This window comes from Cucurbita pepo, chromosome 19 (genome assembly GCF_057944985.1).
Source record: "Cucurbita pepo subsp. pepo isolate OVF chromosome 19, ASM5794498v1, whole genome shotgun sequence".
NCBI classification, from domain to species: domain Eukaryota; kingdom Viridiplantae; phylum Streptophyta; class Magnoliopsida; order Cucurbitales; family Cucurbitaceae; genus Cucurbita; species Cucurbita pepo.
In genome coordinates this window covers 12741778-12767937 of record NC_141816.1, presented here as the reverse complement: position 1 = coordinate 12767937, position 26160 = coordinate 12741778, and the positions used below count along the sequence as shown (strand labels likewise).

At 37.2% G+C, this 26160-nt stretch overlaps 5 protein-coding genes across 8 annotated transcripts; 2 read left to right on the top strand and 3 right to left on the bottom strand.

The window, feature by feature from the left end:
- The first annotated feature begins 379 nt into the window (after nt 1-379).
- LOC111781983 (protein LSD1) lies at nt 380-6308 on the top strand. 3 transcript variants are annotated; one of them, XM_023662733.2, is made up of 8 exons: nt 380-542; nt 675-746; nt 1567-1680; nt 3863-3973; nt 4593-4705; nt 5475-5552; nt 5671-5730; nt 5841-6308. In XM_023662733.2, exons 3-8 carry the CDS (start codon nt 1569-1571, stop codon nt 5880-5882), a joined length of 516 nt encoding a protein of 171 aa, XP_023518501.2. In that variant the 5' UTR covers nt 380-542; nt 675-746; nt 1567-1568; the 3' UTR covers nt 5883-6308. The 3 variants fall into 3 exon arrangements, with proteins under 3 accessions (XP_023518501.2, XP_023518503.2, XP_086976062.1); XM_023662735.2 differs by having other exon boundaries at nt 1564-1680; XM_087119936.1 differs by having other exon boundaries at nt 394-575.
- A 309-nt stretch (nt 6309-6617) lies between these two features.
- LOC111780989 (subtilisin-like protease SBT2.2) lies at nt 6618-11348 on the bottom strand. Of its 2 annotated transcripts, none has more exons than XM_023661376.2 (10): nt 10650-11348; nt 9985-10138; nt 9420-9817; nt 9196-9291; nt 9051-9123; nt 8685-8967; nt 8268-8599; nt 7859-8129; nt 7499-7780; nt 6618-7141 (listed from the first exon to the last, which is right to left on the bottom strand). In XM_023661376.2, the coding sequence occupies exons 1-10, from the start codon at nt 10865-10867 to the stop codon at nt 6786-6788; spliced, it is 2463 nt and encodes an 820-aa protein (XP_023517144.2). In that variant the 5' UTR covers nt 10868-11348; the 3' UTR covers nt 6618-6785. The 2 variants fall into 2 exon arrangements, with proteins under 2 accessions (XP_023517144.2, XP_023517143.2); XM_023661375.2 differs by having other exon boundaries at nt 6618-7210; nt 10650-11338.
- A 2140-nt stretch (nt 11349-13488) lies between these two features.
- LOC111781406 (uncharacterized) lies at nt 13489-17540 on the bottom strand. The gene is made up of 2 exons (XM_023661968.2): nt 16563-17540; nt 13489-13948 (listed from the first exon to the last, which is right to left on the bottom strand). The coding sequence occupies exon 1, from the start codon at nt 17408-17410 to the stop codon at nt 16568-16570; it is 843 nt and encodes a 280-aa protein (XP_023517736.2). The 5' UTR covers nt 17411-17540; the 3' UTR covers nt 13489-13948; nt 16563-16567.
- A 151-nt stretch (nt 17541-17691) lies between these two features.
- On the top strand, nt 17692-20964 carry LOC111781405 (coatomer subunit epsilon-1). The gene is made up of 7 exons (XM_023661967.2): nt 17692-18017; nt 18103-18192; nt 18724-18875; nt 19304-19439; nt 19538-19693; nt 19965-20044; nt 20587-20964. The coding sequence occupies exons 1-7, from the start codon at nt 17856-17858 to the stop codon at nt 20678-20680; spliced, it is 870 nt and encodes a 289-aa protein (XP_023517735.2). The 5' UTR covers nt 17692-17855; the 3' UTR covers nt 20681-20964.
- A 452-nt stretch (nt 20965-21416) lies between these two features.
- Nucleotides 21417-24921, bottom strand: LOC111782198 (UDP-arabinose 4-epimerase 1). Its single transcript, XM_023663018.2, has 11 exons — nt 24684-24921; nt 23973-24157; nt 23688-23812; nt 23359-23472; nt 23169-23276; nt 22999-23090; nt 22757-22898; nt 22560-22654; nt 22283-22412; nt 22019-22163; nt 21417-21920 (listed from the first exon to the last, which is right to left on the bottom strand). Exons 2-11 carry the CDS (start codon nt 24031-24033, stop codon nt 21694-21696), a joined length of 1239 nt encoding a protein of 412 aa, XP_023518786.1. The 5' UTR covers nt 24034-24157; nt 24684-24921; the 3' UTR covers nt 21417-21693.
- Nucleotides 24922-26160: the final 1239 nt, after the last annotated feature.

Genomic DNA, 26160 nt, shown 5'->3' with positions numbered 1-26160 from the left:
TGAACAAAAGAATATTTAGTTTTTTTTTTTACAATTTTAACCTGCCGTTCAATATTCGTTAAATTAGGAAATTACGAGAATATCCCTCTTGATGGGAATAAAAAAAATTTATAATCGAGAATGGACAGAAGATTAATCAAAGTCCAAGCAATTAAGAAATATTTTTTATTCACAGTTGAATTTACTATTTTGACACATTCCACGCGCTCCTTTATTAAAATATGCATTAAAAATTGTGAAAATCTCCAAAATTGCTCATTCTTCTTTATTTCCAATTTCTTATCATTTTTTTTTTTTTTTGTTTTTCTTTAAAAAAAAAAAAAAAAGAAAAACAATTATACTTCGTTTCTCAAATTTACCGTCTTCCTTTTCTATCCCACCCCCTTGCAATTCAATTTTCAACCGCAGTTCTCGCTTCCATCCTCATCCGCTTAAGCCTGCCTCCTCCTCCTCCTCCTCCTCCTCCTCCTCCATAGCTACACCTCTGCGATCATCTTCTTCATAATTAACCCTTAATTCATCCTCTACTCCTCCATTTTCAGGTCCCCTCCCTCCCTCCCTTTCTATCTCTAATTGTAATTTTTGTATCTTGAGTTATCTTCTGTACTTTTTTGGTTCTTTTTTTAATGAAATTGTTGGTGATTTCGACATTTGGGTTTTCGAATGACTGACAGATTTCCTTCTTGGGGCTGCGACGTGATCGTTTCTGTAGATAATCAGTGTTCGCGCGAGGAGGATCGGACAAGGTGATTTTTTCTTGATTTGGATTTTTGCTGTTCTTTTTTTTTTTTTTTTTTTTTTTTTTGGGGGGGGGGGGGGGGGGGGGGGTGGGAGACTTGGGCTTGTAGACTTTTATGCTGCCCTAAGGAATTTTCATTGGATTGACTGGTACTTTTTAGTTTTGAGATGTCCTTTGCCCGGGCATTCATTCTTTTATGGTGCATCTATCCCAATTACACGCTGTTCTTTAATTTTGCAATGTTATGTACATACATACAACAATGAAGTAGTTTGCGTAGATTTTTCCCACAATAAGAGATTTTAGTACTGATCGAATAGGCTGTACAAAGAGGGCTGAGGACGAGAAGAGCTTCTTAACTATTGTTGAAAAAGGAAATGAGTAATGAAAATTTTCCGGTAATAAAAAAAGCAAAGATAACCTTAATTGTCCCCGCAACTCTTTTAGATCCGTTTTTGTTCTCAAAATTTATTTGTGTGGTTGATCTACTTTTATCCCTCTGTTTCCTGGTTAAAATTTTCATTAATTAGGTCTACTTTAGTTTTGAAGCTTAATTTTGGTGTACCACATCGATCAATTTATGGCAGAAAGAGGGAGTATTTTTCTGATGAAATTTATATCCATGCTTGATCAATGGACTTATATGGATTACTGTTTAATATTGAGTCTAGTTAAGGAAAACTTCTGTTTTATATGAAATTCATGTACATGGAGGGATGTTAGTTTATTTATTTTTATTTTACTTCATTCTTGCATTTAGCATATGCTGTTCTTGGTTAACTAGTCCACTCTTAGTAAGCTCTTGATTTTCTCCCTTAATGTAGCAGCTATGCAGAGCCAACTTGTATGCAGTGGGTGTAGGAGCATTCTTCTTTATCCTGGAGGGGCTACTAATGTATGCTGTGCATTATGCAATACAGTCACCTCAGTTCCTCCTCCTGGTATACATTTTTTTTCTTATCTATTATTTCCCCCCTTTTTGTAGTTAAAAAGCATCAAGGAATTATAAAAATAAATGCGATGTGCTAAGTAAGATGACTATAATCTACTTGACTGACTATTTAATTTGGGCTGGAGGAAGAATGGTCAAGTGAGTGACTTTGTTTACTAATTCAAACATGGCATGGAATTCAATTCTGACTGTTTTCAACTCCTAATTCAATTATTACATGGATATGAAATTACTCAAAGTAATATACATTTTGAGTGACATTCAAACAAAGGAAAATTAACACAAAATCTGAAAGGGTCTATTGGGACTCGAGACAGAAGGGGGAAAAAAAAAGACTGTTTTTAGAGATTGAAGTCTATTTTTGTAATTAGGGTTTGGACTCGTTTTATGTGACTGATTTTTTATATGCCTTTATATTTTATTTCATTTTTTTATAACATATGTTCGTTTTCTCACCAAAAAAAAAATATAGTTTGTCTCTCCTCTCTCTGCTAAATCTTGAACTTTTCTAGTAGTTTCATTTCATGTATGTTGGTATTTGAGGGTTTTGGACTAGTTACCATCATATTTTATATGTTTTGCTTTGAAATAGGTTTTTCTTAACTGAACACAAAATTTAACCCAATAAAGGATGTACAGGTAAAAAGTAAGTATAGTCCCCAAGAGGGTCATGATGTGAGCTAGAACTCATCATTTACAAGAGCATAAGAAAAAACATTTATATGATTTATCCTAAGTTCTCAACAATTTGGTCTTTTATTTCTTCTCATGGGTAAATGATTATTTCTTCATTTCTGATGAGCAAATATCTTCTGTGCATGATTATTGTGTGCATTGCACTTTCTCCCGATCTATCTATGTTTGAGTAATGCCTTAAATTCTCACTAGAGCTAATAGATAATCATAAGAAGAACCATACTGTTAAGACTATCAATAGATTTAAAGTGTAACATTAGACTGTCGATAGACTGAGAGGTGTGGAATTTGGCGTGTATATAGTTCTTGGACCAAGGTAACTAGCCCTTTTAGGATTCTTATTTTTTTGGTGGATGGTGTGGTTTTGGATAGCCTCTCTTCTGTCTTTCATTTTTTAAGATCCAGTTGTATTTGCTATGTTTAATGGGGTAAATTAGTTAGAAGACAAGAATAAGGGGTGCATTTGTGATAGTTTTTTAAACAAAAAGTAAAATAAGCGATGAAGTAGACCATCTGTAAAATAGGATTACTGTGATCTGCAAAGGAAAAGGATGTCATTATGGTATTTCCTTCTTTGTGCATTTCATGTAGAAGTGAGATTAGAATTTAGACAATCTCTTTTCCAATGGTGATTCTGATATATGATTGTGATATAAGGATATTTTCATTTCATAAGGCACCAAGAAAAACAGGGCTTTGATATAGGCTGCTTTGCAAGTTTGGAGTCTTGTGGATTTGGGCACAAGTAAACTTTTTCATTATGGAATATGTTCATGTGAAGAGGTTCCAAGTGGAAGATTAGTGTGTTTGTGGCCATTTGTGGAGTATCTTTTTATATTTGTAGGCTAAATCTATCAAATGCTCCCTTTGTAGGTAATTCACAATTCAGTCCTTATATCTTTTAAAATTCTCGATTTTACCCTTAATTTATTAAAAAATCTGAATCAAGTCTTTCTATGACAAAATCTAATAAAATTTATCAGAATTTTTTACCAGGTCTGATTTGAATTTGGCATCTATATTTTTATATGCTTATTTGATAAAGATGCAAAATAGATGATAGTTGGCATAATAAATCTCATGAATTTAGGTAGTAGGCCCTTTCTTTTTGCACTCCGAATTAGTTTTAGGGATCCATCATCCTTTAGGGTGTCTCCTCTTCTTTTTTTTTTTTCTTTTTTTTTTGAATATTCTGTCCTACGTTTCCCAATAAAAAAAGGTAGTGAGCAGAACAAATGAGTTGAACCAGAATTGCTTATTCACGACTCTTGTTTTATTAGTTTCTAGCTTATTTTTTTTATTTCTTAAAAATTGACCATTAAGTTCTGATACAAGAGGTATGTAAACGTGTCTCCATTCCTATTAACATATGGGCCCCAGCAACTGCTTTTAGTTGGTCATAGATATTTGTGGTGTGGTAACGCCTTCAAAGTTTTTCAAAGTTTATACCAAAAACTTGGGCCTTGCATTTGCAGGAACAGATATGGCTCAACTTATATGTAGAGGTTGCAGGACATTGCTTATGTATGCACGTGGGGCAACAAGTGTTAGATGCTCATGCTGCCATACAGTGAACCTTGCACCTGGTACGGAGTTTTTTAAGTATTTGAATGTGATAGAGCCCCCATATGTGTTTGAGCTTTGATTTATTTAGTGAACTAGGGATAGCAGTAAGACTTGGGCATTGAGATGATTGAGTGATTGATTTTCTCCTGTAATTCTCTTGGTTCTTTTTCATTTCCTCATCTTTGCTCTCTTCCTTTACTTCGTATGCTCTTGTATTTTCAAGGGAAAAAGTATATAATATCTTTTAAAGTAGGTTCTACTTTGCTCGACAACAAAGCAGAGGAATTGTTTGAACTATGGTTATGTTGTTGCTAGCCAATTTTCTCAAGCACTTCTGTTGTATTGCACTTTTTTTTTTTCCAATTATTTCGATAAGGATTTGTTCTAAATCTTCTCATTATTACTATTGATGCAACCTAGAGGAATTGTTTCTTAGTTGTTTTTCTGGATGGTCTGCTTGGGAAATGAAACCTTTCCCAATTGGGATGTGGGATCTTATTTGTGCCAATTCTGGTCTTGTTTATGCTGGTTCCTGCATTATGCTATTTATTATTAGACGCTCAAAGTTTTCTGATGTTATAGCAGTTAGCTAGGTTACTGAGTTCTAATGTTTGGATGTTGTGACCATTTAAAAAAAAGCTACGAACCAGGTGGCACATGTTAACTGTGGAAACTGTCGAACTACACTCATCTTTCCCTATGGAGCTCCATCTGTCAAGTGTGCGATTTGTCACTATGTTACTAATGTTGGTGTAAGTATAATTCATTTACTTCGTGTGGCTGCAGAAATTTCTAGATGTTCTTAGTTAGGTGAGTCAACTGAATGTCATGGGTTGGAAGTACTCTCTTGATATGAAGCCTTACTTTTCTTCCGTATGCCTCCATTGACCCCATTAACCCAAAAGATTAAGCTGATAGGTTATAGTAAATTTAACACTCTCCTTCACTTGTGGGCTTGATGATTTGTAGAAGACCCAGCAAGTGAAAAACAATATTAATTGAGGAGGAAATGACATTATAGGGGATGAAACACAGGACCTCCTACTCTTATTCCATGTTATAAATCACCAATTATCCCAAAAGGTTTAATTAATGGGTTATGGGAAATTTAATCTCATATCAATACCATAACATTTATAAATACCTAACTAGCCAGTTTTGATTTTGAAAAGGAACTTAGGCTAGTTTCGATGTGATTTCAGTAGAACTTGTCTACCTTGAGAGGATACAACTAGATTTTGAGGTCAAAACTAAGGTGGTACAGTTTGTAGCAGTCTTATACTTGTTAAATTCCTAAATAATCATTTTTTTTTTTCTGCAATTGGGTTGATTGGAAATATCAAGGAAGAACCAAAATGTAGAAAACTTGAGACACACGTAAGCATTCAAGACATTTAGTTTAAGAACTTTTCATGAACCGGAAGTGGTACAATTACGATCTGTTAAATACTTATGAATACATTTTCTCGCCTGATATTTTTCTCTGTTCTTCATGCCTTTTCCATTTATACTTCTTTGCAGATGTCCAACGTGAGGGTTCCTATTCCAGTGCACAGACGAAATGGAACAATTAGCTCTGGGATGCCCCCTGCATCATCAGTATGCTCTCAAGCTTTTCATTTCCTACGTCCTTCCTTTCAGGCCTCTGCGTGTGGGGGGCTATTATTTTTATTCTACGGCATAATTGATTTGGTATAACTATTTTCATTTGTTGCAGTCTCAGAGCCAAACTGTTGTAGTTGAGAACCCTATGTCTGTAGATGAAAGTGGCAAATTGGTAAGTACTCATGCTGTTCATTTGGTTGTTTTTCCTTTACCCTCTGGAATCGTCTCTCTGGTTCATTATGAACTACAAACTGTGTTGACTCTTAATATTCTGAACGACAGGTGAGCAATCTTGTTGTCGGTGTCACGACGGATAAAAGGTAACGTGGTGGAGAGGATGGTTGATTGATGGCATTTACTATTATCGGTTTAAAAAGGATGGGAGGAAGCGATCTATATATATATATATCTTTAGTACATTACTATACTGCTTGGGATATGAATATGGTTTTGGAAATTTCTGTATAGTTTGTCTCTGGATTTTCCCTCGAAGTCACCATTCATTATCGAGTCAACGTCAATTTGAGGTTCAGATAAGTTTTTACCCTGGGAATGTGATGTATATTGTGGACCAGAAGAATTGGATATTTAGTGTGATTTTCTGTACCGAATCATTGAGCTGTCTCGCAAGTAAAAATATTATACATCCATTGTATCCCCCTTAGGTAAATGAGTATAAACCCTGTCTTGTAATTCTGTTTCCTTGATTGGTGATATGATATGCATTTCGAATTTCATTGGTTTTGTTCACATCTTTTAAGCATTCATCTCTCTTCCTATCTCTACTTTCTGCAGATTGTTTGTATCAGTCCTACTTGCAACTACTAATTGTAAGGTTCCATTCTACAATTTCGTGGGATCAAACTTTTAATGCTAATATAATGATTTACCATATCCTTGATGATTTTGTACTGTTAAATTATCATATTTTTATATTATACCATTGAAGTGGAGTTATCATTTAGGAAATTTTATTATTTGGGGTAAATTACCATATTTTTATATATATATATAAAAAAAAAAAAAAAAAAAAAAAAAAGGCCCTTATGCAAGTTGCAATAGATAAAAGAGGAGACATAAGTCAACCCAGTTATTACCTCACTTTTGAATCTTAATCTTCATTACAGAACATTTACATCAAGAAATGAATGAAAAAATTGGTTAACACACCTCCAAATTATTCAAAAAGAAAGGAAGAAAAAAAAGAGAATACATCATCCAAAACTCTCATTTAGTAGTATAATATGTGAACTTCCAAATCACTGAGAGAGGAATGTTGATAGTATGGCCTGCACTCCCAAAAAGTCCAATTCTACCAAAGCTAGCAGTTGAGCTGTTCATCGTTGCGTTGAAGAATATTGTCAGCTCTTGTTTCTTGCCGCTGTCTATCGAAAATCGAGTTGGAGAGACCTTCAAAGAAATCCCGTAAGGGGCAGTCCAACCAACTCTATAGAACTCAGGTCCAGCAATGTTGGTCACGGTTCGTTGCACGACTCTCGACTGGTTGAGTTTCGCGATCGTGACAGAGGGCAAGTTCAAATCAGCTCCATTGATGCTGGAATTGTACAGCCCGCAGTTCTGGGCTGTGTAGTTGAAGACCACAGGAAATGAGCCATTGATACCGCAAAGAAACGACATATAATCATCATAACCTACAACAAGCCAACTTGGATCGTGAATTTTACTACCAAAATGATCAGCAAAAATTCCCAGTTTCAAATATTTACGAACTCATTTAAACATGTACAAGTAGATGCACAGTACTTTATGTTCTTAACTAAATCAACTCAGTCGTGATATTGTCCTGTTTATTTTTCAGAAAAATGTCAGTTAGACTGCTACATTTATGTCCAAATATCATCATAGTGGATTCTATCGTGTGTCTATTATCAACAACCCAGCAGAGTTCAATCGGCTATAATGTTAAATAAATTACTTACTGGAGTCAAAGATCAACCCCGGGTCGAGGGCTGCAGTTGCATTCACAAAGCCACTTCCCATATCAAAAGGCGTAGCTGGAGACCGGTTCTGTTCGGGGTTAGCATAAGCACGCTGAGCCATGATCGGTCCACCGGTCTTGTCGTAAAGAGAAGCAGTCGTCGATAGTGCAGAGGCAATGGCTGAAGGACTAAGAGTAGGGTACTTCTGCTTTATAAGTGAGGCTAGGCCAGCAATATGAGGAGCAGCCATGCTTGTTCCCGACATCATTGCAAAGTTTTCACCTGGAGAGTTGGTAAAAGTTACCACTCATGTCTGAGTTTTCATATCATATGCAAAGCAAAACCGGTGCGGATGCTTACCGAGAAATTCGACAGAGTCCGTGGCAACAGAGCTCCAGGCAGCCCATATGAAGTTTCCAGGAGCTACCAAGTTGGGCTTCATAATATCAGAATCATCAACAGAACTGTCTTCTGGATCTGGTCCTCTAGCAGAATAATACATTATCTGTGGAGCAGTAGAGCTATAATTTGCCTTTAATCCTCCAGATATGCTACCAACAGCTCCAAATTTAGAAATTCTCTTTGTTAATCCATTTACTTCCAAAGAAGAGTTGTAGTAACGAAGAAGAATCTGTCAAAGAAACCATGAACTTCAGAACCAAAGAACACAAACACAAACACAACTTTGATGCAAAAAGGCTCTGGCAGGGCTCTCATGTTGATCCAATAAAATAAAATTTCCAAAAGATAACAAGGTAGAGCACACAACCTTGGAATCTTCTGGTGATGAAATTATGATGCCAGGCATCCTCATTGGAGTTGGGTTAAGCCGAAAGCTTAACACAAAAGAATCCATATAGAAGATGACCCCAGCAGCACTCAAGTTCTTCACTGTCTGTGAAGCCTGTTTAACCGTGGAAAGCCCGAGCACGAATCTGATCGAGTAGCTGCATATTAAAAGTTTCCCTTTGATCAGATCCCGATCAAAGTTACTGGAGTCTTGGCATTCACTCACGTACATGTCCTCTGAAACATGTGTGCCATTTTTCAATGCATGCATTGCAGCAATTAGTTTGTACTTCGTGCCATTATAAGTTCCACCTGAATACAAAAGTAAGAATTAGATTTATCTTCCACAAAAACAGGATCATCATTAAAATGCAGGCAAGGAAAACAAGAAACGTACTTGCAAGTCCAACGCCCGGGATGGTGACGTTATTGCCAAGGGTTATAGAGTTAGCATAGGTTCTATCATGAGAAGCAGCACCAACAGTAAAGATCCATGGACTGAAGGAAGACATGCTCTTTGGTGCTGGTCCAGTATTGCCAGCTGCTTGCACAACAAATATACCAGCCTTTACTGCAGAGAGCAGTGCCATGTCTATGGGATTAAAAAACGTCGCAATGCCAGGGGGCCGCCTATTTGGTGTGATTGATAAACTTAGTATATCCACCCCATCTTCAGCAGCCTACAAAGAAAACCATAGATTACTATATACCACAAAACACACACAAACAAAATAATAGAAAGAAGATGAGGCCTTCACGACACCTGATCAACTGCAGCAACGACATCGGCAGCGAAACCTCCAAAGCTTTTGTACAGTGCCTTGTAAACAGCAATGCTGAATAAAGAAGCATAAGAAAGCAGTCAACACAAGGAAGCGGATGCAACTCATGCAGTAATATGTACTTACTGTGAACGAGGGGCCATCCCACTAGCATTTCCAAAGTGATGTCCAGCAACTACCACTGGAATGCCATGGTTTCCAGCAGCAATTGAAGCTGTGTGCCTACATATATTAGTTTTACTCCAATTACTACATAACCTTCTGTATAGCCTTATTTTCATAGTTTCAAACAACTGGTCATCTATGTTAGTTTGATCAACAAACATCCAAACAAAGAAAGAAATACATACGTGCCATGTCCATCGACATCAAATGGCGATGCATAATCCTGAGATGCATTAAATATTCCCCTTGTTATAGCTGATGCTGCAAAATGGCGTGCTCCAACAAGCTTCCGATTGCATGATCCAGACGGGAAATCAGGAGTTACCTCACAGATTCCCGAGAAGTGGGCTGGAATGGGAAACGGATTATCAGTCAAATCATCAGCAAAGCTGGGGTGTGTAGGGTCAATGCCAGTGTCGACGAACCCTATCACGATCCCAGCTCCAGCAGATTCATAGCCACCATCTTGAGACCAAGCTCCCTGCGGCAACCCCAAGAACTGAGGAGTATGTGTCGTAGCTGTTCTAACAGAGAAATCCATGACGACATTTGCCACCTCTCTCCTCTTTGAAAGCTTAGTTGCCTTTCAATTAAAAGAAACCAGTAAATCAAAACTTTCTTGGTGCATTTTTAATTTCTTCTGAGCAAATTTTATCAGATAAACACAAACAATCAAACACCATCATACTTTAAAGTAGGGAAACAATGATGATGAAGCAAAAAAGGAGGGAACATATGACAATATCGTACCTGTTCTTCAGTAACAAACACAGCAAATCCATTGATCAAGAAATGGTAACTGTAGAGCTTTAGATATTTCTCCCCCTTCAAGACCCTCTTCAACAATGAATCGTGAACTCGGGCTATATAAGACCTATATCTTCCATGTTTTCTTGATATGTTTCTAAATAAATAACATAAAAGCAGTAAAGTTCAAAATATAATTTTAAAACATAGCTACAAAACCTGTAAGAGAACGAAACAGATTAACCAGAAGGATTGAACAAGTTAAACAAACAATAACTTCTATCAATGATCATCAACTGTGCATCCAGGGCATAGTTTTCTACTTCACATAATAACAAAACATTGATACAGTACACAGAAATTAGCAAAATAATAGTTTCCACGAGGTTGTGGGATAGTTTTCATGGAATGAAACTATATACAACACAAATTCTGCATCCTCCGAACACCATAGAAGTACCAAAAGTTGAAGAACAAGAAAACTTTGACAGAGAGAGAAATACCCAGAAAAAGTTACCAATGTCAACTACTTTAAAGAGGACATATCAACAACTCATGTTTAAAAAAACTATACTAATTGCAAATGTCTTACACAACAAGTTTTCATCATATTAAGTCAAGTAAAGCTTGTATTAGAGAGAGAGGGGAAGAGAGTGATGGAGAAGTACCTTGGTTTGTGGATGCTTAATCCACCAGAAGTAGCAAGCCTAGAAGAAGTGGTATTCTGTCTAAGCTGAGCATAATAATTAGTAGAAGAAGGAGGTTCCTTAAGGGTCACTATGTACACAGCTGTTGAATCTCCAAATTCATCCACACAAGATGCGCATAGAAACATCCCAATACAGACAAGAACACAAAGCAAAGGTGCACAGTGAACTATATCCATTAGGGGACACTAACCAACCCAAAACAATGCTCCCAATCTCTTTGAGTACTCAAATTGGAATAAGGGATGCTCCAACACGAAACTAATAAACTCTAATCTACAGCCTAACAGTTCCAAGAAGGCAGTGAAAAAACAGCCATGAAATCTTCTCCTCTCAAATGGGGAAGCGATAATAATGGCCAAGAAAGCAGACCCTTCTTCTTTTCGGTGATAAAGAAAGAACCCACCACTATTCTTCACTTTTTGTGCATCCGTTGAGAGAGTGAGAGAGAAGGTAAAGGAAGCGAATACCCAATCTCCACAAGCTTTCTTGGGTACTGTGAATTAGAACGTTTTGTTAACTCAAAGCCAAAAACAAAAGGGAAAGAAAATAGAGAGAAATACAGGGCAGAGGCAAGTAAAGACACAAAAATGTTTTCTTTGTTCTTATTCTATAATCAGACTGAACGGAACTTTATGGTGTTGGTCTGTAACTCAAGAAAAATGATTTCAGGAACAAGGCCCATTTTTAATTCAAACAAATACATCTGATATCAAACAAAACGGCTCTTAATATGGAAATCTCATATTATAGCAATGACCCACATCCAAACACGAGTTCAAAATTAAGATTTCATAATAAAGATTGAATTTTTATGTATGTAATGTAATAGGGCAAGAACTTCCATGGAAGTACACAGTGGGGTACGTGTGAGAAATTGATTGGTCCTCACCCATAAATTTTGGCCCTTTTCTCTTTACTTCATTTTCTTTTGTCCATTTGCTCCCAACGTTCGATTTTTTGAAGCTCACCCGTGAGAGAGAGAGAGAAAATGTGGATACTGGTTTAGTTTTGTGGGTGTATTGTGGGACGGTGGAGTCTTTAGGCGCTCGCACGTGGCAAAAGTGTATTTTATTTAATTTAGTTTCATAATTAGCAATTATAATGGCCATATTATCTCATACATTGCTTTTATGAAAATCCACTATTACTTTTCCTCATTTTCTGACTTCAATTCAGGACCATCTTTTCTTTTAATCATTGTCTTAGAACCTTTACATATATATCAAACCAAATTAGTGAGTAATATTGGACTTTATGGTAAAAATTATGTAAATTAACAGTGTATTATTAGTTGAAAAGGAGTTTGATCATGAAGATCACAATATGGCCAAACATATCTACTTCTTCTGTTTGAGCATGCTATTGGTCATAAATCCATGAGCACTCCTATGCATGAATAAGTAAAGATATCTATCGAGATGAAAAACTTGCTTAATCTATTAACGTGGAATGAAAAAAAATATATATTTGATGAGTACTGTTGTATATATTGTTGCTCTGTTTAAACATGCTTTCTATTCTCCTTTCTGCAAGGTACTTATTCTATTATGCTCTTTTTAAAGAGAAAATGTAACTTTTGTTAGGTATATAACTCATCCAACTTCGAATGGAGTTGGTTGGAAGGTGAAAAGGTAGGGTAAATTAACCATTTTAACTTTACTTTAGGCATGGGATTCTAAAAATCACCATTTGGTGTGAAAATTTATGATTGTTATTTCATACTTATGGCATCAAAGGACACTTTATCTTTGTCAAAGTGGTAGGCCCAACAAAAGGACATCATAAGGCAAGCTGACCATCTCTAAAGCACAGATGTAGTAATTTTGATGTAGTATTGACTGTCTCTAAAGGAACCTGATTCCACAATCATTTACATCACTTCCTCTTTGATTTTTCATTTATAATCTTCCCCCCATGTGGAGCAAACAATTTATGTTGCTCACCAAAAGAAAAGTGTAAAAAGTTGAGTACCCTTTCTTTTCTTCATTCATGTTATAATAACATTTGGAATTATATGATATTTACAGAAAAAAAGATGTTTTTGATCAATTATTTTTCTTTTAATTATGATTTTTTTCTAAAACCCATCATAAATTTTCAACCAAAAACCTAAAAGGAACATACAAATTATAATGTCGCAACAAAGAGAGACATTACTGTGAAAAAAAGATCATCAAAAGCATTTTTCTTTCAACACTTGGATTTCCCCTTCTCAATTGCCCCTCACCTTCCGATTAAAAGAGTATATGAACTTGGGTGATTGAACTATGCTCAGTACCGTTCAAGGTAAGAGTCAGAAGTTTGATTTTTCTTTTCTTTCAAATAACGTTAATTTATAAATTTACGGCCTTACTTGTTTCCAAACACCGGGCTTGCATTTTTTACAACAGAACACAACTAAGAGAGTGTAGCCCAGAATTTTGAATTCATACAAAACAAAGCATATGGGTCCACTAGACGAATCCTGACCTGTTCATGTCTACTTCTGGTGGCACAGAGCAAAGAGAGTGACAAAACATAGCGTGAAAATATGTCCATACCTTTTACAACTTAGATCCTAGTTGGTATATGCCCCCCAAAAGGTGGAGCATAGTTTGATCCAAGCATTCATGGCATTTGTCTCCCTGACAAAGGAAGAAAATTTTGGATTGAGCAAACTACCATTGTTATATAGACAGTTTAGACTAATAGAGTCAAAGAAACTTTGAAGATACGGTTCTCATTCATGCTAATTGGAAGGTCTTTTTTTCCCATAGAAATCCTTTGGCTGGCTTGAGATGTTGCTTCTTCCTCCTCCTTTGTAATCCATCCTTCAATCAATCTTCATTACATTTGTTTTAGAGGAGAAAAAAATGTCGTATATAGATTTTCTCCTTTTTAACAGGATAGAGGTCCTAAAATACATAACCTTCAGTTCGTATTATATGGGTTTTAGGTCCGCAAGTAATTGAAAGACCTACATAATGCCTAACACAGATTAAAAAGAGGGGAGCAAGCGAATCTACCTAGAGACATGGCGATCAGGAATGGGTAACCCACATTAAAATCCTGCACTCGAACTACATCTAATTGTTAAATTGCAAAATGAGGGCCACAATTTGCTCATAACAGTACATTGTCGAATCCTACAGCAGCATCAACACAAATTCAGACAGAGATGAACCAAGCTGTATCCCCCTGGCTAGTGAAACGCAGGTTGAACCAACAAAAGATAATATCCACTGAAAGTCTCCACAGATCTTCACATGTAAGTATGTCTGCAACAAATACCGATCTGAGTTATTGAGAAATGTTGAATCTCAGATGGCTGTTAAGAAAAATTCAAAAACTTGAGATGACAAAAATTTCCCCTAAATTCCTGCAGAAAAATCATCTTGGGTAACAACCTGGTAACAGCCTTTACTACCCCAATATACCTATAAAGCATTCAGATCTTGTAAACAGGGGGCACATTTTACCAACAGGGTTGCTGGGATAGAGAAAGCGGAAAAACAAACAGTTTCAGCACAGAGCAACCAATGAGACAGCTCCCCTAAGTGATAAATTAAACATACAATTCAAAGTGTCATCAAGGAATCAAGAAATACACGATTATTAGTGTCTTTTCCATCCTTATTAGAGGTGTCCATTTTACCCGAGGGGCCCAAACGGGGAGGGGATTCCCCATTTAGACAGGGAATGGGGGGAGGAGTGGAGAACATTTTTTACCGTTAGATAAATAGGCCAAGGAGTGGATTATATTCACATCTACCATCTATTAGGATTTATTAGATTTTTTTACAATTTTTTTAATAAACGGAAAAAAATTACTAGGAGAACCCAACCCAGCAAATTCCTCGCCCTGATTCTTGCAAAAAAATAAATGAAAATTTTCACGGGCATAAGGAATGAAATAGGTGACAAGAATGGGGACGGGGAAAGCTTCCCCATCCCCGCCCCATGGACATCTCTGATCCTTATCAATAAAACCATACAATTTAAGTTCGTAACTAATTTTCTGAGTCAATGACTCAATTGTGGAAATTAGGGGAAAATATCAATAGAAATGTGATTGCAGAAATATTAAAAAGAACAAGATCTCCCACTGAAGCATCCTTACTTTCGATGCCTGGAAAATCCCAACCTCATCGAAAACAAGGGATATCTATGAACTATGAAGCTGAGAAATAAACAACTTCTTGAAGGAATATTCATGCAATACAAAACAAAATAACAATACCCTTGCAGATTTCCATTCGAGAAGGATGTTTATAGTCGCAACTTGGAAAACGTAAGTCACGCTGATTATTTGTAGGAACATTCAGTCAAACCATTTAATCTTCATTGTAAAAATCTTTCTTTGATGTAACAAAAAGTGTTTGCCTGTTGAAGGATCTGTCAGGGAACTTGGAAGAAACCTCAAGAATGTTGAGTTTTTCCTACAGACCCACTTTGGCATTCTTAAAAATATCATAACTTATTTAGGAACCAGAAAAGCAATCATATCCTAATCACAAAGCAATGAAGAAAAAACCTACCATGAGAAGCTATATAAGTGCAAAAAAACAAGCAACAGTATCCTAACGCCTGAACAAAAAAAGACACGACAATGACAAAAAGTGGGACAGGGAAGAAGATTTGATGTATCTTTTAAGATAGCTGTGTTCTGGCAGGGGTTTTCCTCCATCCTTTGCCCCTGGGATGTCCCTTTTCCTTTTTTGGATAATTTTATTACACAAAGTTTCAAATAAAAAATGAAAGAAAGAAAAAAAAATATATATTATGTAACTTTCTTCTCAGCTTACTACATCTTTTCATCTACGCATTGTTTCTAGGTTTGTTGTCAGTGAAACATTGCTGCATCAAACTTTTGGCATCAAGCGTTATTCAAGCAGATAGGGTGAGTGTTTTTATTCTCTACTAATAAAACAACCCAAGGGGATTACAAAAAACCTTCCTAATTGGAGTCACAGGTGTTATTAACAAAAAAAAAAAAAAAAAAAAAAAAGGACTAATCCGAGTTGATGGGTCAATTTTAATGCATAATCTGTTTGATTTATAAAACCAATTAGACAAGTTGGCATCGGACAAATCCTTCAGCAGTTATTATGTACAGTATATTTGTTAATAGTTGAACAGAATCATCAAAATTTCATGGACTAAATTGTTACTCAACAGAAAAGTACGTGCCAGATGTGTTATTTAACCAAATAAATACAATAGAGATAGGGTACTGCTAGGTCTCATTGGGTTCTCAAGGGAAAATTCTAGAACTGAACCACCTAAAATAGACTCCCAAGAGGAGGATAATGTCAGAAAAACTAACACAAGGGAATGACGAGACATCCGTTCCTTTAAAGTGAAATAAAAAAAAGTTCTAATCTTGGTTTGTAAATTGAAGAAAATAAATAATTAAAAGATGAACCCATTAAGACAATAAAGCTTCTCCACCTCAACACTGTTCCCCAGACTTCCCTTGGAAAATCCTAAAGCTTCTCTAGCGCAAAGTAGCCAAAAATGATTAATTCAGATGAACTTATCCTTGCCAGAGAAACTAATTTCGGAGATACGTTAGAACAAAATCCTTGTTGCAAAAAGGGTGTCTGTCAACAAGCCAGCAGTAGCTGAACATGTTAAAGTGGCAACCTTCAGAGGCAGTCACTAACTATAAGCAGCAGCCATAAAATAATGGCTAATATATTCAAATGCGATCCTTTCTAAATATAGTGCTCTTAAATCTTAATCAGATGCATCCTTAATTGGTAAATTACTAGAGACAGAGCATATCGGTATACTTGACTTCAATGATCGCAAGTTTCGTTGTGATAGCTAAAACGAAGAATTGGACAATAGAGGGGTAACGCTACTGACTTTCAAAGATAAAAGACATACCAGCACTATTGCTGTTGATTTTGCTGCTGATTTTGTGGGTTGGGCGGAGGCGGCATGCCAGGACGAGGTGGTCCGTAAACAGGAACTGCGCCACCAGGCGGAGGAGGCATCCCAGGTCGAGGCGGGGGAGGTGCCATTCCAGGCCTGGGTGGAGGTGGCGGTCCCCTCATCACTTGCCCTGTTGGTGGAGGTCCCATTGGTCTCTGCGCAAATTGAGGAGGACCTGGGAATGGTTGTGGAGGGGCTCCCCCTGGTCTCGCTGCCGAGAATTGAGGTGGAGGCATACCTCTCCCAACCGGAGGTGGACCTTGCCCTGGAAACATCGGCATCTGACCAGGTGGACGGATAACGGGGGCAGCCGGATATGACATCGGCGGAGCCGAAAGCTGAGGTACTGGCGGGCGAGAGATTTGAGGCTGCATCATCCCCGGAGCGGGTCCGCCCACTCCACGAACTGGTCCAGCAAGACCAGGCTGAGCTTGAACAAGAGGAGCAGTCGGGATACCTCTCCCAGCGGCACGGCCAATACCAGGCCCAGCCATAGCAGCAGCATTGACGGCTTTAGCACGGGACTCTTCAGCAGGCGGTGGACCCTCAACTGTCATGGAAATTACCTCTTCGCCGCGTAGAAGAACGAGGCCAAGGGTACGACGTTCGTCACGTTCCTCATTAGTCTTTTTACCCTTAGCCGGCGGAAGCTTACGGAACTCCTCGCAGTCGCCGAGGACGAGGTTCATATGCCGATCGAAAGCCATGAACTTGCCCACCAATTGGCGCCCATCTTGAATCGTGACCCTCATCCGATAATTAACGTACTGGAGCATCTTGGAGCTCTTAGACATCGACATTGTGCCAGAATTTAGATTCCCTCAACTGAGATACAATCCAGAGCTTCTTCAGCAAGAACTCCAGCAAGAAGAAACGAATCGAGCGGGAGTGAGGGAGAAGAGCCTAGGGTTTTAGAAATTGGAGCCAAATTGTTTGTTTTCTTTCAAATTTGCTCTTCGAGAAAAAAGAAAAAAAAAAAAAAAAAACAAAGAAACAGAAACAAACAATGGGCCGAACACAAAATTGTCGGCCCACCAGCCCAAGTCCATACCCGCATGCATAGTTCAATATAATTTGCTTCCATTACTTTTTTATTTATTATTTTTTTCTTTTTATTTTGTTTATTTTTTACTCGTTGATTTTCCCAAATTTGTTCAATTGCTTAGTCGGTCTTCTCTCTGTATCCCTCAAGGCTGCTAGATTCAGATCTAGAAGGAGCTTGGACGAAGAAGGAAGAGTGAAAGCATGGCAGCACCGGATCATTTGTTCAATCTCAGAAATCATTTCTATTTGGGAGCGTATCAGGCCGCCATTAACAACAGTAATCTCCCCAATCTCTCCCCCGATGATGCAATTGAGAGGGATTCCATTGTTTACCGCTCTTACATTGCCCTTGGCAGCTATCAGGTCTGTTCGTGCACATTAGTGTGGTTGTAAAGTATATTGGTGATTGCTTTCAACTTGATTTGATACTCTGTGCGTACTCTTTCAGCTAGTGGTTAGCGAGATCGACTCATCCGCCCCCACGCCTCTCCAAGCCGTCAAATTGCTCGCTCTTTATCTGTCTGATCCCAGCAGCAAGGTTTCATTCGTGGATCTACATCCTTTTTAGCTGATTATGTTCGTTTGGAATATAAATTCTTTCTGGAATTCATAGAATTTCGATTATAATTTTGGGTCACACATTTCTATGCCGTGTTACTTCATTCTATAAATTTAGACCATATTTGACATTGATCTGGGGTGACATGCTAAAAGTCTCAAGAAGCGTTTACTGGGAATTCGATGTTGGTGACTCCATTTATTGGCTAGTGACGTTTGGTGCCTTTTCTTTGGGGGGTGTGGATGAATGAGGATAGGGAGCCAATTCATATTGTGGCAGTGAACGGAGTTTTTAGCGTTTCATAATAAAAATTCCTGCATAATTGGATCGATATTAAAAGTCATCTAACGTGTGAATATGTTAAGCAGTTCAAACCAACTTAAAAGATTTCAGATTTGACACCTAGTATTGAACGATAAATCACTTTCAAAAAGGAATGAATCCGGTTTCTTATTCACAAGATCAGAGTCATTGAAGTATCTTTACTGATTAATTAATTGAACATTGTAGGAATCTACCATTGCAAGCCTACATGAATGGTTATCAGATACAGCCATTGGAAACAATCCTACTTTGAGGCTAATTGCAGGAATCATATTCATGCACGAGCAAGATTATAATGAAGCCCTGAAACACACAAATGCTGGAGGAACCATGGAATTGTAAGTCTCAGTTTGAATGCTTTACCAGTAAGATAACAAGACCTAGCAATCCAAAAGTTAATTGTCCAAGCATGTCACATCTACATTTAATTAATGATATCAATGATGGAAATTTATTAGAATCAAAACTGAAATTAAGGAGAGTGTAATTGAAACTGAAGTTTCATGAATGAAAGAGACAATTTGTAATTTAACTTTTCTGTTTCTCACTGCGTGTTTTATCATCTTAAGTGCCTAATGTAGATTCAAATAGTTGATTTAGGGGAGATATTTGTGAGACTGGACATGTATAATGTGATTGGCTCAATGAAGCCATGAGAGCTTTTGCTCAAAGTGGACAATATCATACCATTCGTGGAGGGTCGTGATTCCTAACAAATAATAATAATGTAATTGGCTCAAGCCTGATTTTGTTTTTTTCCTTGCAGGCATGCTTTGAATGTTCAAATATTTCTTAAGATGCACAGGTCAGATTATGCAGAGAGACAGCTGAGAGTCATGCAACAGACTGATGAGGATCACACATTAACACAACTTGCAAATGCTTGGTTAAATCTGGCAGTGGTTTGTAGCTTATAGCATTTTTTTCCTTTACACTGAACGAAGGGACACTAGACTTTTGAAGGTAATCTTATTATTTTGTAATTTTTTTACTTGACCAGGGTGGTTCCAAAATACAGGAAGCATATCTCATCTTCCAAGATTTCTCTGAAAAGTATTCCATGACAAGCTTGATTTTGAATGGAAGGGCCGTCTGCTGCATGCATATGGGAAACTTTGATGAAGCAGAGACACTTCTTCTTGAAGCATTGAACAAGGTAATTTTTTAATCAGCGTGCACTTGATTACTTATATTGTATAACAGAAACTGCTTATCTGAGGGGATCAAGATTAAATTGGCACAACGAAAGACTAAGCCAGAAAAAAAAAGTCCCTACACTGAACATCTTTTGTAACATAGTTTTCTTCAATGAATTCCAAGATGATCAAACTTAAGACAGATTGAAAGTTTTCAGGACAACGAAGGATGCAAATATTTTCTATAAATTTCTAATTGTAGATAAGAAGTTGCTTTCATGTTCTCCACAGGATGCAAAAGAGCCAGAAACTCTGGCCAATCTAGTTGTATGCAGTCTTCACCTTGGCAAACCAACTTCTCGTTTTCTCAGGTAATGGATAGTGATCCATGGCCAGAAATCTTTTCTGCTAATATTGCTCTCTCTCTCTCTCTCTCTCTCTCTCTGGTTGTTGGGTTGCAATGCTGTTCTGTAGTCTGCATCTTTGTGGGAATTGGGGGTTGAGGGTAGTTTTAAGAAAGTGATGGTATTTCTATGATCTCTTAAATTATAGACAGTTTAAAGTGAGGTTGGAATGACTTTCTGAGAGTAGTATTTTAAAGTAAAACATTTCTTTTTGACACTTTAGAAGGGGCTTTAATGAGGAGTTTGATATTTTAGATTCCTATATGGTACCGTAGGTCTTGTTATGCTCATTTAACATCTTCGGTTTTGAGAAATTTATTTTGTCCTTGTCCTGACTCCTGTCTTCACATTTAATGCTTTCCTGGAAATAAGTTGTGTTTTTATTTTAAGCTATTATGGAGAATTTGCCTGTTGATAAAAACTACCTGAACAGTTGAATTCATCCACAAGTTGGATTAGAATTTTTCTTTCTTACCATGGCTGCTAACATACTTGCCACAAATTTTCAGCCAATTGAAACTTTCGCATCCAGACCACTTGCTTGTTAAACGCATCTCGGCTGCTGAAGAGAACTTTGATAGAGCTGTCCAGTCTGTTGTTTAGTGAGCCCTTGCTGCTTTTGAAAAGGAGATGAACAATGTTTGCTAGTGTTAAACGACAGTCTTCACCCCGCGGCCATTTACTGTTAATTGGGGCTGTTGATTTTGCTCAAATTATTCGGCTATTAAATACCAAATCGAACAAAATGTTTGACAGTAGAAGTTATAAAGCTTGATTCTGGTCATTTTGTATTGAGCTTCATAGATGTGATACATGATTATTTGACTTAAGCATTTTCATTTGTCCTTGGGTTGGAATGAGTGTAAACGACTGCCCTTTAAGTTTCATTGTTTGATATTGTGCCAAATTGCAAGAGAGAACAAATAGAGAAACAGAAGTTGCAGGTTATAACCACAGAGTTTAATATCAGACCGCAGGCTTCATTCTGAAGTTAATAATGAGCTATAATCTCAGTGTAGCAGAATAGAGGGTGTGCTTGGTTTTTAAATTCATTCGGATACCAAGTGGAGTCTTGTGGATTTAACATATGGAGTCTTGTGGATTTAACATATGGAGTCTTCGATGATCAACCAAACCATAAGCTTATTTAGTTCAGATAACTCCTTTCAGGACATGAATACATGCAAATGGCTTATTTTCCTTCATTCACGACCAACAAGTGCAAAACAGATCCAAAACTCATATTTCATTTTTCCGTTAGGCATACTTAACGCATTCATTGCACAATCTAGTATTACAATCTCAAACAGATGATGATGTTGATGGCAGAGGGAACAGGTGACAAAGAAGGGCAATTTCTGCACAGACATCCCATTATTTTCAACTACATCGTTTCAAATTCATGTGACAAACGAACTGTTTCCTAAAACTACTGCATAATAATAATGTAAGGGCATCGAATGTAACTTCATGTAAAGGTAAAATTTGGATACAAAAAAAGAAAAAAAAAAATCCGACCACTCTGCTCCCAATCCATCTGCTGAAGTAGCAACAGAAGCACAGCTGAAGTTAATACCTCAAAGAGTTAAATCCTTCTTTCATTCATGGAGAGCCATTCAGGAGCTTCCATAGCCTTTAAGATGTGACTTTTGCCATCTCCACGCTACCTTTAAGCTTTGTTCAAGATCTGTATACTGAGCTGTCCAGTTGAGTTCCTTATTTATCTTTGTTGGGTCACTATAGACTTCTGCATAATCGCCCGGTCGACGGTCAAGGTAATCGACTTTGATTTTAACCCCAGTTGCCTTCTTGCACGCTTCTACGAACTCCTTAACTGATCTACCTGATTAAAACACCAAAAAACAACTCTGAGCTGTGAGGAATGTAGTTGAAGTGTATGTTTTTTTTTTTTTTTTCCTTCATATTTTGAGATGAGCAAACCTTTTCCAGTGCCAACATTATATATTCCAACTTTTCCAGCCTCTGCCTTTGCAAGAGCTTTCACATGAGCATCAACCAGATCAGTGACATCGATGTAATCCCGGACGCAAGTTCCATCATGTGTAGTGTAATCTGTTCCTCTAACCTACAATATTTCAACTTTAATGTTTATTAAAGGCAAACAAAGATGAAAACTGAAAAGAAAGGAAATTTTTATGTAAGTATGAAGCAGGCCGTTTCAGGCGAAAAAGAGGATAATCATACCTTAAGTCCAGGAATAATGCCGCGAGCTGCATCAAAGCAAGCACCTGAAATTCGTCCCTGCTCACGAAGCTCTGGTCTAGGAGCTTCACCTAACCTACCCTCTGGGTCTGATCCAATCACATTGAAGTATCTGAAGTTTTAAACATACCCAGAAACAAAACTTGTAAGCTGTGATAATAATTAGAAAAAATAAAGCTCTGAGAACGAACACAAGTTTCATAAAGACAAGCTGATAAAAAAAAGTGTTCAACAAGCGGTTAAGATTAATAATACCAACCGCAAGATCATGACTGCCATTTTTGAAGTTTTGGAAAAATCTTTAATGATATCCTCTGCCATCTTCTTGGCTTTCCCGTAAGGATTGATAGGGAGCTGCAGGCAACCATATCAATGTTAGTTGAAGCTCATAAAGGACTCAAGTTTCAGTATTTTGAATAAAAACACAATCATTTACAGAAGGTTCAAGTAAAATACTTGTGGAGTTTCTTCAGTGATTGGCATTTTTTCCGGTTCACCATATGTGGCACATGTACTAGAATATATCAATTTCTTCACACCATGGGCCGCCATTGCTTCTAGAACTGTCAGTGTATTTGATGTAATATTGTGATAATACCTACATTAAAAGAAAACGTTATAATCAATATGCTTTTCTTTTCCAGCAGACAATTCTTGCAAAAGAAAAGAAAAAGAGTTCTTCAAGAAAGAATGCTTACTTCAGTGGATGAACGGTACTCTCACCAACATAAGCAACAGCAGCAAAATGCATGACAGCATCAAAAGCATTCTCTGAAAATATCTTGTTAACCTGAATACAAACATTCACTTTTAGAGTTGATCCTAACGTTCTCAAGAAACACTTAAACAGAATATGTGAAGACAGTACAGATTTGGGGTCTCCCAAGTCGGCATAAATGAATTGAAGCCTCCCAGGTTCTGGAAATAGTTCTTGCAGAACCTTCACGGCACCGAGATTTCCTCGTGACAGGTTATCCTATTAAAAGTTAGAATGGTTAATACAGAGGAGAGAAGAAAAAGGCATATAAGGAGAAGTTGAGAACTGTCAGGAGATTTACCACTATGGTTACACGATAATTGTCCTTAAGGAGTCTTAGTGTAGCATGTGAACCAATGTATCCAGCACCTCCTGTTACTAGAACATGAGTTACCCCCGGCTCACGCAGCCCAAACTGAAGAAAAGTAACATTTTAGAACAATTTTGACTCACTACTAATCCTTTTTCATATAGAAAACCACTTTGTTCTGAAAAGAATTCAGAATTTGCAACATTCAGGAGCCAAACAGGTTCAGATGAACAGTTATCACAAGAATTAGGACAATCAACATGGCCATCTAAACTGCTAACAAATAGACTAAAGAGCTAAGCAGAAGGTGAAGGAGATACCTGGCTTGGGGCACTGAAAGCCGGTGATTGCTTGAGCATGATAATGCATAAAGCTGTGAGGGTGGCGGCCAGGATAATTTTTCCCACAAAGTTGTTTTTCTTTTTGGGATCTGGATAATCCATACCTATAAGAAAGTCAAAATTGAGAGTCCAAATAATAAATCCTAGAAAACTGTGCTTGTTTGAGAGACTGCTCATGAAACAATTATTTGTTCTTGGTTCAAAATTATTATCAAGATGATCTGATAGATGAACATCTTCCCTAGTTTGTTTTCCAGAAGTTACCTCCTAATGCTAGAGATCTGGTGGACCTTTGTTGGGTTCTGTTTCTGCCGAAATTTAGCATTTGCCAGTTTCTTCAATTAAATGACCGATGATTTGAAGAGCAATCCTCGGCCTGCAACCCGACCACCAAGAACAACTAGATTCTATCTAGCCTTCGATATTAATTCGATATGAGTTATGATGACCTGCAACAAAACAGAAAAGAATAATCAATCATACTGGACGAATGGTCAAACCTCGTTGCTTATAGTTTACCACTTGCAAGAGAATTGTTTAAAAGAAAACTCAAGTTAGAAGCGACCGATGAATTTTAAATTATGAGTTCGTAGAGGAGAAACTACGGTAATTCAAGAGCCATGTCTGGAAGCAAAACCCAATGACCAAATCAGCTAACACGACATTTTCAGACACACAGACATACACACACTTTTTTACCCGAGAAATAAAATCCAGAAACGAAGAGTCAATTGTCAATACACAAAAGGATGTGAGGCACAAAAAAAAGTCAATGGAACGATAATAGACATGAAATAGAATAAAGAAAAAAGGGAAATTTGGTCATGAGATCCATGCCACCCATGGAAAATTACATCGAGAAACAATCAAAGAAGCAAAAAAATGGTAATCAACAAAGGAAGTGTGCGAAACAGGTAAAGAAAAGACGTTAGAAGGAGGTAGGGAGGCATAGATAGAAAAGGGAGAAGAACCCACCAGAGAAGAAGGAGAGGAGATCCTGAAGAATAGAGGCAGAAGATGGTATAGAACGGGGAAATGAAATGATCGTAGAAAAGGAAAAAGAAGTCAGAGGGTCAGCGCGTTGGGGGAAACCCCACATGAAAAAAGGGGTGGGAAATTGAGTAGAAAGGAAGAGGGGGGAAAGCTTGAAAGGGTAGAAAGAGAAATAGGGGAAGGGGAAGGGAGGGGGGCGGGGAGCGTTTGGAGGAAGAAAAGAGAAGGAGTTGAAAAAAAGGCGGAGAAAAGCGTGCATCCGTCCATACAAACCTACTAATATAGTTTGGAAGGTGGGTGGGCGTTGGGGGGGAAGAAGAGAGTCCAAACATTTGCGTCGAATTTTCAACAAGAAACGGACAGGGGAATATATCAGACACCCAATGATCTTGATCTGGGGGAGATGCGTTTGTGTAAGGGAAGGGTGGGGGGTTGGTTCTCTGGGTACGCCAATTACACGCACACAGCTATATCAATTTTGAATACCCATTCATTGCCTGTCTCTCTCCTCAAATTCTAAACTTCTATCCCCCCTGCCAATGCTTTTCATTCTCTCTACTTATCATTACTCTCCCATCCAATACGTCTTTGTTGCCCCCATAGTCTCGTATGAGTCGCATTATAGTCTCGTATGAGTCGCATTAGATAATCAGTGATATGTGGTATGAGTGCCTGTCTATCGCATACAATCTTAAATGACATATGTTTCGTTAAATAACTCTTTTGTCAATTGAAATTAAATCTAATGACTCAATTCTTCTCGCGAACATCAATGAAGTACGTAATGTAAGTACTTTGCAAACATACCATTAAACCTATCGAAATGATTTTGTTTTAAAAGTTATGAATGGAATGAAAAAATTCCAACAAAAATCATATTTAATTTTTTCTCAATTTTATTTTAGGATATAACCTGACATATTTTTTTTAAGTTTAAAAGTGAGAAATTTAAACTTCTATTTTTGGGGTGGAATCAATATGTCAACTCCTATAATATACTCGTTTTATATTATTAAATCTCATTTTAAACCTTCATCGAAAAAAAAGTATGGTTATTCTTACTTTTTTTTTTATTTATTAATTTTTATCTAATTATTCTATTTTACTTGTATTTTAAATAACATTGGCCTCTTGGTTGATAGTGACGGTGATGGAAGATTAGTCGTAACCGATGAATAGCAGTTGCTATTATTCCATTTCATATTTAAATATTCATAATGTTCAAATATGGTACCCTTCTAAATGCATTAAATTACTTACGAAATTCATATGCCTGTCTTTCTCAAAATTACCAAACAAACCAACATAATGGGCAATGGACGTTACCTTGGGATTTGAAATAATTTTGTCAAAAATAAACTTTTTTTTTTTTTTTTTTAAATCATGTTGAAGAAATGTCTATTTTTTACTATTCATCTCTTGACTTTTGTATGTAATTTTTTTTTAAATTATGCAAAGT

Excerpts from the sequence above, each read along its gene's own strand:
- LOC111781983 (XM_023662733.2), top strand. The coding sequence starts at position 1,569 with ATGCAGAGCCAACTTGTATGCAGTGGGTGTAGGAGCATTCTTCTTTAT. Across the intron at positions 1,681-3,862 it reads CACCTCAGTTCCTCCTCCTG|GAACAGATATGGCTCAACTT; the intron begins GTATACATTTTT and ends TTGCATTTGCAG. Across the intron at positions 5,731-5,840 it reads TAGATGAAAGTGGCAAATTG|GTGAGCAATCTTGTTGTCGG; the intron begins GTAAGTACTCAT and ends TCTGAACGACAG.
- LOC111780989 (XM_023661375.2), bottom strand. The coding sequence starts at position 10,867 with ATGGATATAGTTCACTGTGCACCTTTGCTTTGTGTTCTTGTCTGTATT. Across the intron at positions 9,124-9,195 it reads GGGATGGCCCCTCGTTCACA|CATTGCTGTTTACAAGGCAC; the intron begins GTAAGTACATAT and ends TTCTTTATTCAG. Across the intron at positions 7,781-7,858 it reads GGACTCTGTCGAATTTCTCG|GTGAAAACTTTGCAATGATG; the intron begins GTAAGCATCCGC and ends CCAACTCTCCAG.
- LOC111781406 (XM_023661968.2), bottom strand. The coding sequence starts at position 17,410 with ATGTCGATGTCTAAGAGCTCCAAGATGCTCCAGTACGTTAATTATCGG.
- LOC111781405 (XM_023661967.2), top strand. The coding sequence starts at position 17,856 with ATGGCAGCACCGGATCATTTGTTCAATCTCAGAAATCATTTCTATTTG. Across the intron at positions 18,193-18,723 it reads TGTCTGATCCCAGCAGCAAG|GAATCTACCATTGCAAGCCT; the intron begins GTTTCATTCGTG and ends TGAACATTGTAG. Across the intron at positions 18,876-19,303 it reads GCTGGAGGAACCATGGAATT|GCATGCTTTGAATGTTCAAA; the intron begins GTAAGTCTCAGT and ends TTTTCCTTGCAG.
- LOC111782198 (XM_023663018.2), bottom strand. The coding sequence starts at position 24,033 with ATGCTAAATTTCGGCAGAAACAGAACCCAACAAAGGTCCACCAGATCT. Across the intron at positions 23,091-23,168 it reads ACTTGGGAGACCCCAAATCT|GTTAACAAGATATTTTCAGA; the intron begins GTACTGTCTTCA and ends GTTTGTATTCAG. Across the intron at positions 22,655-22,756 it reads TCACTGAAGAAACTCCACAA|CTCCCTATCAATCCTTACGG; the intron begins GTATTTTACTTG and ends GGTTGCCTGCAG.